This window comes from Coenobita brevimanus, chromosome 90 (genome assembly GCF_032717465.1).
Source record: "Coenobita brevimanus isolate Jiangsu-jjx chromosome 90, ASM3271746v2, whole genome shotgun sequence".
Classification (NCBI taxonomy): Eukaryota; Metazoa; Arthropoda; class Malacostraca; order Decapoda; family Coenobitidae; genus Coenobita; species Coenobita brevimanus.
The window spans coordinates 25,740,045-25,750,236 of NC_137043.1; the positions used below are offsets into that span (position 1 = coordinate 25,740,045).

The window sequence follows — 10,192 nt, forward strand, 5'->3', positions numbered from 1 at the left end:
CATGCTGGGTAAGGCATTGTCCCTGCCTGGCATCTTGTAGAGGAAGGTGTCATGTGTATACGTACCAAAAATCACTCGCGAAAATTGAAAATTGTGCAAATTAGGGACCTTTCAATTTTTTCGCGTTTATGTACGTCGATGGGATTGGCAGTGACAAAACGTGTGGACGTTAAAGAACGTCGATGGGACGCTGCGGGTTAAGAAAGCCTTGTTAGAAAGGATAGGACTTTAATTTTCTAGGTGCTACTGTATATACAGCTAAGTAATTTATAACAATTATCTGGCAGGCAATAATGCACAGTAATATTTTTTTTTCTAGGAGTATGACAATTTTCCATGAATTGCTGTGTTATGTACTGTTAATAAAGAAATTTACTTTTTCTTTTTACCCAAATTATTTCCCACAACAATATTGGAAAATGAAGTTTGGCCCCATTCTGAGCAGTTTGGCTTTTTTTTTTTTTTTTTTTTTTTTTTTTTTTTTTTTTCCTGGACAAAATTTGGCCCCTTTTGCTCTGAAAGATCTGGCAACCCTGGTGGCCAGTCGGAGATATCATCAGTAAACTCTGCGGCGGCGACCTGGCTGCTTCCTTAAATGCCCCTAAGTAGGTATATTTTGTCATTTTTCAGTCACTTCTTGCAGTCACAGTGGAACAGTTAACTATGTATGTTGCTTATGTACCAAAATTACATATGTTGAGATCGTGAGTTTGTTACAGGTGGAATCGCAGCACCTGTTTGGTAAAGAATTGCCACTCTGCATCACCATTGTTAGCTAAGCATTTTATATGTAATCTTGTGTATGGCATGTTGTGGGGTAAATTTCTCGGGTAGTGTTACGAGAGGCAGACTGAGAAAGACTAGACAAGGTCTTAGAGTGTAACCTAATGGATAAGGGCCTGATTAGAGAGGCTGCTAGGTATCGAGCAGCTTGGAGAGCAGCCATTAGGTGACGAAGGCTGATACGTGCAAGCATGTTGGAGGCTTTATAGATGAAACAAAACAAGGAGGATTGAATTATCATTTTGCAATACATGCTTAGTTTTTATAAGTACAGTGATCCTTGGTTAGAGCAGTTTTCGTTATCACTGCAAGATGAAAATCAGCACGCCTGTTATTGTGCACCTGAGGTGGTTTTTGCTGGTAATGATGGTGCAATGTGTGTTTCTGATGGCTTTGAGGGATTCAAAGATGAGGTCCTACTCAAGGAGTTAATCCCAGGTGGTGGAGACCACTAACTCTCCACCCCTGGCCTCAGAACCCCTTACTGCAATCCCATCCCAGGTCTCTCTCTCATTGTTGTTTCCTTATTGTGGCCTTTTCCTCACTTTCTGTTAATCTAACTATACCTGTGTATTTCCGATACCGTAACAGTATATACCCTATATTTATCTGTCTGTGTGTATATAGCCACAAGGGGTGCTCACAAGCCGCAAACAAATCACCTCCTTGTCGCCCTGTCCCCTGCCATTTCACTGCCTGTACCTCAGCTTACACTCCACTCTTGCATATACCTCCCTACTCCATCTCATCTTCGATTCCACCTCACTCATATACATTCTCCTGGTTAGTCTCTCCTCATCCTCTCCACATGGGCTGACCACCTCTATGTATTTCTCCAAACATTTTCTATCACCTACACAGTGGGTCTAAAATGTTGTAAAAGGGAAATTTGGGATTGCACTTGGGATGTCCAGTACCAGTTAGGATAAATCCCATAGGTTCTGTACTTTTGTCAGCATGCAAGTTTGTTATCACGCACAATGCTCAGTACCAATTATTCATGATAGCCAAGGGATCACTACCATACATGAAATGTATGTTGCCAGTTAAGCTTGAGTATCACATTTTCCTCATGATAGGTATCAGTGAGTAGTGTGGTGCGGTTTGTTTCCAGTAGTGAAGGAATCCAGCTGCTGGTGACTCAACTATGGCCATGTTCACATCTTCGCCAATTGAGTGACCATCCATGACTGGACTACTGGGTACCACTCATTCTAGCAGTTGGGATAGAGTGGCATGGTACTATACATTAACGTACCCCATGTGCCATAGTGGAATCAAGGTTGGTATTACTGTACAGTTCTTTAGTAATTATCTGGGTCATTGTCATTAGCCTTTTGATGAAGCATGAGGGAGAGATAGTAGTACAGTGCCCTCACGTTGAAGACAGTAATATTGTCGCCTGAGGGTCCCGTCTTAAGACCTTATGGAAAAAATAGTCACAAAATCTTCGAAAAGTGCCCCAAAAAACATCAACCCAGACCTATTTTGGCACCAAAACAATTTTCCTTACCTTGAAAGTGTGTGTTTCTGAGCTTATCTCCAGCTTAGTAGCCTGAGATAGATGGTGGCGCTTCAGGGGGTTAGTAGACATTTCCTAGGCATGAAGTAGGTGGTGGCGACCATCATCCACTTACTTGGTGTAGTGCTGCGTACTTCTTCCGTAGCCTTTATCATTCTTTTTTTTTTGTGCCTGCCGTCCTCTCTTCCTATTTCTCCCATCTTTTCTGTCACTTCTTATTGCTTTTCTTTCCTTTACAGGTGGCTTTACTTTGAATGACAAGCCAAATGGTTTCCTGTAAGCCAAGAAACCATTTACAATGCTGGGTGGTAACCATATAACCAAAGCATACATGCTCCCTACGTGTCAACAAGTGGGTTGGTGGAGGGTTAGTGCCACTCCCCGTAAAACACATAATTCAAAGTCAAATGGTCACCCCTTACGGGATTATGGCATCTGGCAATGGATGGTTATGTATGGAGAGGCAATAACCTAGGAGCAAACGCTGAGTGCAACACGCAGTAAGTGCATCCACGATGCTCTGGTGAGAGACAAAAACAAGCCCTGCTTGCTCATCACATGACCAGATGCTAATATTTTATTGGACAACATCTCAACCATGTCACTCTCCCGGGTGCGGGAACTGTGTTGGGCTGGGTTAGACCGTCGTAGCTGTATTCTCGTTGGATCTATGAACCATTGGTTCCGTATTGGACTTCTGCAACTTTATTACAGCAATATTCTGGATTATTATTTATGAGCTGAAAAAGTTCACCCTCTGGGTGGACTTTTTCGGCTAGCTTCTGCGGAGGGCTGATTGGCCCTTTGGCCAATATACCTAATGTAGGTATGTAAGAAAGTCACAACTAAATTTCGTTAAAAGTTTGATAGACTTGAAATATAGACTTAATCCTAATTGAAGAGTTTTTAACATCTACTGCAGTGCAGCAGGATAAACAACATTCTTTGTCTTTCCATTGGGAGTCAGGATGAACAAATTCTTTTCATTTCCAACTCTTGAGCATCCAACATGTAGTTGTCCATGAGAAGAGGTTGGCTGTAGCAAGTGAAGTCCTGCAGTATTCATGGATTGACCTTGGAATTTGTTGATGGACATTGCAAAGCTGACTCTTACTGGAAACTGTAGCCTCTTGAATTCAAAAGGGAGGTCAGGTGGGATCAGTGGGATTCTTGGAATGAAAACAGCTTCTCAGTTTCCTTGGTCAGTGATTATCTCTGCCTCCAAGAGGTGAGGTAACATCTGTTTGACGATTAGCCTTGTTCCGTTGCACAGATTTAGTGGATCCAAATTTCTGAGCAACATGATTGGTACTCCTACCTTCAGTGTCAGTGAGATGGCATTCCAGGAGGGTCCAAGGAGTTGAGAAATTCTGTTGGGTAGTTCACAGCTTGGTTAGGATCCACAACAGTGTCAATGAAGGTGTTTCTTGCTTCATCTGGGATTGATTGAAGAAGTTTCCAGTTCACTGCACTGACTATTTCATTCCTTGGTGCTAAAATTGCACTTCCGCATAGCCAGTCTTTGTTCTTGTCATGTTGAGTAAAGTTTAGGTAGACTTTATTAGTTAAATCTTCTAAAGTCTTGACAAAAATTCCACACCCCTCTGGAAATGTGATTTCACCTTCTTGGTCTGGCTGAATATTTCCATTTCCCAGTTTCAGAAGTTGAGCTGCAAACTTGCCAGCATTCAAGTCTCCATGAAGGTTTACTCTCATGTTTGTCCTCAGTGAGAGTCTTTGAACATGATGCCAAAGATAAGAATTCTTCAAGCAGGCATTGATTTTATCTGCTGCAGTTCCTCTTGAAATGGCTGGGAGAGTTTGTCTGAAATCTCCAGAGAGAAGCAATGTAACTCCTCCCATGAGCTTCTGGTTCTGTCTGATGTCTTGCAAAGTTCTGTCCAGGTCTTCAAATGCTGTCTTGTGAACCATGGTGCACTCATCCCAGACAATGAAACAGGTTTCTTCAAGGAGTTTGGTAAAATTGGTACCTCTCTTGACATTGCATACTGGATTATTATTGTGATTCAGATCCAGTGGAAGTTTGAAAGTGGAATGAACTGTTCTCCCGGCTGGCAAAAGAATTGCAGCAATTCCAGATGATGCAACAGCAAGGGCCACTTTTCTCTGGAGTCTTATTGAAGGTAGGAGAAGGTTTGTAACAAATGTCGTTCCTGTTCCTCCAGGTGCATCTAGGAAGAAAATCCCTCCTCTGTCCTGGTTTACATTGGTTAGAATCCTGTAATAAGCTTCACCCTGATCCTGAGTGAGAAGAGGTTCATTGGTTTGGACATACTCTGCCAGCTCTTCAGTGTTCTAACACGTTTCTCTCAAAATCCTCTGTTCACAGAACCTGCTTTGATGTTTGGTTTGGTCAGTCCAAAGACATCAAGGTCTTCCTGTGCAAGGTTCATGACTTTGGCAGATTACCATGTTTGCAGTTGCAGGATTCATTTGGATTTCAAGTCCTGGATGAGCAAGTTGCATTTGGTAAAAAAAAGTCTTCGCTGAGGGTTTCCTGATGCTTTTCCCAAAGAGCCAAGGGATTTGAGAGATCACAGGTTGCAATCATGACAGCAAACAAACTTCTCATTTGCTTTGGTGATCGAGTTGCATCTGCTTCCTCCAGAGTCTGGTCCCAGTGCTCATCATTCTCTATCAAAGCCAAGTTTCACACATGCTTGTTTGTAAGTTTGACAGACAATTCGATCTACTGTCTTCAAGCTCGGAAATGATGTTGGTCCCCTGATGTGATGCAGTAGCACTTCCAGGTAGAAGCACTCTTGATTGCTTGGATGGACAGTGTAAACTCTTCCAATAACATCACTACATTTGATTTCAGGCTCAGTTGGATGAGGTTGTCTCTCCTTTCTCCTTTGGAATTTTGCATCCTTTCCTGGGTTGAAAGTGTAATACCTGTAAACTTCAGGATATGGAATGGTCTTTGCAAAGCCATCTTCTTCAAAAAGTTTGAAGAATGCCATCAAAGTTGTATTTCTTGGGTTTTCAGCAATGGCTTGTGCATTTTCTGCAGTGAAATAGACTTTGTACATTTTCCAGATGGACTGCAAGATGTTGCACTGATGGACTCCTGTCATGACTTGGGAATCCAAATAGTCTCCATGCTGCTTCACTGCTGGAGATGTTTCTTCCTTGTTGAAACTGTAACACTTTATTTTTGTTTTCAGTGCCAATTACAGCTTGATCACTTCCCTTGTTGATATACTTGCAAACATACTTGATTGATTTGACACTATTGCAATACTCATTGGTTTAAATGAGCATTGAATGTCTTGGACAGGAGAGGGCAATAAGGAACAACCGACTCATTGTCCATCATGATTTCTTGATTCCTGTTCTTCAAAGTGAATGTAAAACCTCCATCTTCAGGCTTCCTCCCTCTGTACACCGGGTAATCATCTCCATCAGTGTGTGTTTCCATGATAAAGTCCTTTGGGTAGCTTTTGGAGCATTTCTTGTCACTCATGCATGGTGAGTTTGGGTTCAGAGCACCACATGGACCATGGATAATTTGCTTTGTGATGATTTTAAACATTTCTGGATCTTCATCGGGATTTGGTAACTCAGCACTGATGAAGGCATCAGTTTGATGGTGATCTTCTCTTTCATCCAGAGCAGGAGATGGACATGAGGAAGGCCCCATTTCTGCCACTCAGTGGTATACATGTGGCATCTGACAGGGCCAAAAGTTTGTCCTTTGATTATTAAATCCATAAGCTTGTTCAGTTTCAGTTTGAATACTCTTGCTACAATGTCATGGCGATCAGTGGCTGTTTGTCGAGAAATGAGATTGTCTTGAATTTCTTCCCAGGTCGGATTGCAGGTGAAGGCGACAAAGAGATCTGGCTTGCCAAAGTGCCTCACATAAGTCAGTGCATCATAACTCTTCCATGCATGTATCTTGGCCCACAGTATATGATGAAGAAAGACTCACCAACTGTCCAGCATTGTCAGCATTGCCATTTGTTTGATAGGCATCTTTTAAGATGGATGTATTCAGCACATCTAAGTTTTTTCTGATGTGTGATGAAGAACAGTCTCTTAGACTCTGTCTTGGTATATTCATCCACTGTGACCTGGTTGAGGAGCTGTTTGAATCTGAGCAGAAGATTGAAGTTGTTATCTATGACCATAAGTCTGTAAGCATAAAAATCTTGAGCAGAAATCTTCTTATTGCAAGGTAGTCCTGTCTCTGGATCGGTTTGCCTTAGTAGGAAGTGATACCCATCTGTTCCTTGCCAGAAGATGAGTGGATACTGCAAGGCATCATAGGATCTGTGAGTTTCACTAACTTTCTGTAGTCTTCCATCTTGTTTCTGTTGAACAGTCCCTCTTCTCAGTCCCTTGTCCAACCATGACAACAGCAACTTCATTGGTGGTTGGAGCATTAAATCATCTTTGGTGCTCACCAGCAGGGGCTTTGTCAGCCCTGATCACCAATCTGAAGTCTTCTGATCCAGCTCTCTTCATGGTGTATTTGAACTCCTTGACATAGGGATTGTGCTCATGAAGAAGCTCTTGAATCTGAAGGATGATTTCAAGCTTCAAATCCTCAAACATGTCTTTCCTGATCTAGCTTGTTCCTGGTAATCTTCAATGAATTTTATCTGAAAAAACTGCTTTGGTTCATTTGGCAAGGGTAGAAGAGACCCAGTCCTGTGGTACACCTGGCCATGGATTCTGCAAGTTGTCTTCCAACCTGGCAATGATTGCATCTTTGGCTCCAAAAGATGTCATGGAGAAGCAGTTGTTATAGGCCCTGATGTGTTGGAGAAAGTGCTTGGAATCCTCTGAGCTTCCATCCAGGAGTGATTGAAGTGGCTCTGGTGGGATTGGCAGCTCTTCCAGCTGAACTTTTCCTTTGCTGCAACACATTCCTTCACTCCCATCCTTAAACGTTTTTGCCCCACAGAAATTGCAGACTTTGGTCATTTCTCCAAGTGATACCAATGGATGATTTTTGTACTCTGTGTTGGAAGAGTACTGGAATGCAGCCTTGTTGAGATTTACAAAGGGGGCACGTCTCCTGATTGTGATTCTTCTCCTCTCAGTAGCCTGTCTGGTAACTGTTTCTTCTGGAGTTTCTGCCCTCCTGGAAATGGCATTTCTTGCTGCATTCAACCTTAACCTTGAATTTCTTTGATCTGGAGTTTCAGAAGTCCTTACTCTTCTCATAGATGCTGCCACTGCTAATCTTCTGGATTCAGTTGCGTCCTGATTTTCCTCTGCTCGTCGCCGCCACCTCTGAGCTGCCCTGGCAGTTACTCGACCAAGCAATTGCTTCCCACGTGGCATCTTGATATTCTACAAACAAAATTGTCATCGTTTTTAGAAAGTAGTTGCTCAGGCTTGCGTTAAAAAAACTTGAAATTGCCAAACAGCAAGTACAGTACTTCTGTTCCCTATCACGAAAATGACGGATTTAACGGCCATACCACGTTGAGTACACCGCTTCCCGTCCGATCAGCGAAGTTAAGCAACGTTGGATCTGGTTAGTACTTGGATGGGTGACCGCCTGGGAACACCAGATGCTGTTGGCATCCCTACATGTCAAGTGGGGTTGGTGGAGGATTAGTGCCCCTCCCTGTAAAACAATTAACTCTGAGCCATTGGCCACCCCGTCTGGGATACATGGCGTCTGGCAATGAATGAATGAATGAAAAATTTCGTAAACTGAGGTACACGTATTCTGAGCGATCGGTTTCAGTTCGGTTTCAGTGCAGATCATTCTGTTAATTCATATATTTTCCCAAATTTTTACACCAGAGTTTAAAATGGGTTACAAAAAAATATTGATGTGGAAAATCTATCTATCTATCTATTGCCAGACACCATAATCCCGCAAGGGGTGGCCATTTGGCTTTTGGGTTATTTGTTTTACGGGGAGGGGGACTAACTCTCCACCAACCCATTTGTTGACATGTAGGGAGCATGTATGGTTTGGTTATATGGTTACCATCCTGCATTGTAAATGGTTTCTGGCGTACAGGAAACCATTTGGCTTGTCACTCAATGTAAAGCCACCTGTAAAGGAAAGAAAAGCAATAAGAAGTGACAGGAAAGATGAGAGAAATAGGAAGAGAGGAGGGCAGGCACAGAAAAGAATGATGAGGGCTAAGAAAGAAGTACGCAGCACTACATCAAGTGAGTGGATGATGGTCGTCACCACCTACCACTATGTGGTAAATACAACTATGAAATACGTAAAAAATAAAAACTTTTCAACATACAGTTGATCCTAATAAATTATCTACCAAAACACTCCCTGGATCATGCTGAATCAGAATACGTATCATACGTGGGGGTAGACCCTAAGCGAGCCAAGTTTATAGATAACAAACATACAAACACTTGCCTTTATTATTATGGATGGTCTCCGTCTTGGACGCGAAACGTCTTGGACAAACCCATCTTGGACGCAGGGGTACTGTACAATAGATATGGAAGATGTGCAGATTGGCCTGGGAGGAAGGTAGAGTCCCAGGGAATTGGAAGTCAGGTATAATTATTCCCCTGTACAAAGGAAAATAGGAAAAAGAAGTGTGTGGTAATCACAGGGGCATTTGTCTTCTTAGTGTTATAGGAAAATTATATCGTAGGTTACTTGTTGACAGAGTTAGGGAAATAACAGAGGAATTAGTTGGAAAAGAACATGGAGGTCTTTTGGAAGGGAAGAGGTTATGTAGATCAGGTATTCATCTTTAGGTCTTTAGTGGAAAAGTTTCCAAATAAGGGAAAGAAGTTGTATGTGGCCTTCATGGATTTGGTGAAAGCATATGACAGAGTTAATAGACAAAGAATCATTTTGTTTTGTTTTTGAAGGCACCAACATGCATTGCCCTTGGTCACCTAATGGCGGCTCTCCATGCTGCATGATCTCTGGCAACTTCCCTATTTAATCCCTTATCCCTGAGGTCGCACTAAATGACCATGTCCCAGGTCTTTTTCGGTCTGCCCCTTGCTACACTACCCCCAACATTAACACTTCTCACTTTCTACACCCAATTATCAACCCCCATCCTCTCCACATGACCAGACCATCGCAATCTACTGCTCATCATCACAACACCAGTACACTGGAGTCCCATCCTACCTCGCAACTCATCCATTGTAAACCTAGTCCCCTCAGGCCTGGCTCGCACTCAGGGACACATTGCATATCCACCTAATCATTGCCATTCTATATGTCTGAACCTGCAAATATCCTCTTCCTTTACTGCCCAGGTCTCCCTACCATACAGCATTACACTCCTAACACATGCTGCATACAAAGATCCCTTAGCACGGAATGTGAAAATATTAAGAATATATTGAATAAATGGAAAGTTGCTGAGTGTTACTAAGAGTATGTATTAGAGTGCTGAGGCTGCAGTGCATGTGGATAATGAACTAAGTGAATTCTTCGATCTGAGTGTTGGATTGAAACAGAGATATGATATGTGTCCATGGTTGTTCAGTGTATATGGATGTGGTTATAAAAGAGATACAAGGTAGGGCAGTGGATGTTGAAGCAGGCCTAATGAGAATTATGAAAGGGCAGCACTTGGAAACTTCTTGTATTGTTGTTTGCAGATGATACTGTAATGGTAAGTGAAGGTGAAGGGGAACTGTAGGGTTTGGTTAATGAGTCTTGGAGAGTGTGTAAAAAATGGAATCTAAAAGTGAATGTAGGGAAAAGTAAAGTTGGCCTTAGAAAGAAATGAAGTCACTGAATGTACAGTGAGGTTGGATGATGAGGAAATGGAAAATGTGAGTGCTTGGTAGAATGAGTCTGGGAGTGTGTATAAGAAATGGATTCTAAAGGTGAATGTAGGGAAGAGTAAAGTTACGGTCTTCAAAAAAATTAAGTCACTGAATGTATAGTGA

General features: G+C 42.3%; 1 protein-coding gene and 1 non-coding gene across 2 annotated transcripts; one reads left to right on the forward strand and one right to left on the reverse strand.

The window, feature by feature from the left end:
- Nucleotides 1–3,631: 3,631 nt before the first annotated feature.
- LOC145411640 (uncharacterized) lies at nucleotides 3,632–4,237 on the reverse strand. Its single transcript, XM_080281647.1, has one exon. The coding sequence runs from the start codon at nucleotides 4,235–4,237 to the stop codon at nucleotides 3,632–3,634; it is 606 nt and encodes a 201-aa protein (XP_080137773.1).
- A 3,510-nt stretch (nucleotides 4,238–7,747) lies between these two features.
- Nucleotides 7,748–7,866, forward strand: LOC145411758 (5S ribosomal RNA). Its single transcript, XR_013899460.1, has one exon. It is a non-coding gene; the product is annotated as a 5S ribosomal RNA (ribosomal RNA).
- Nucleotides 7,867–10,192: the final 2,326 nt, after the last annotated feature.

Coding starts and splice junctions, on each gene's coding strand:
- LOC145411640 (XM_080281647.1), bottom strand. CDS start 4,237: ATGGTTCACAAGACAGCATTTGAAGACCTGGACAGAACTTTGCAAGAC.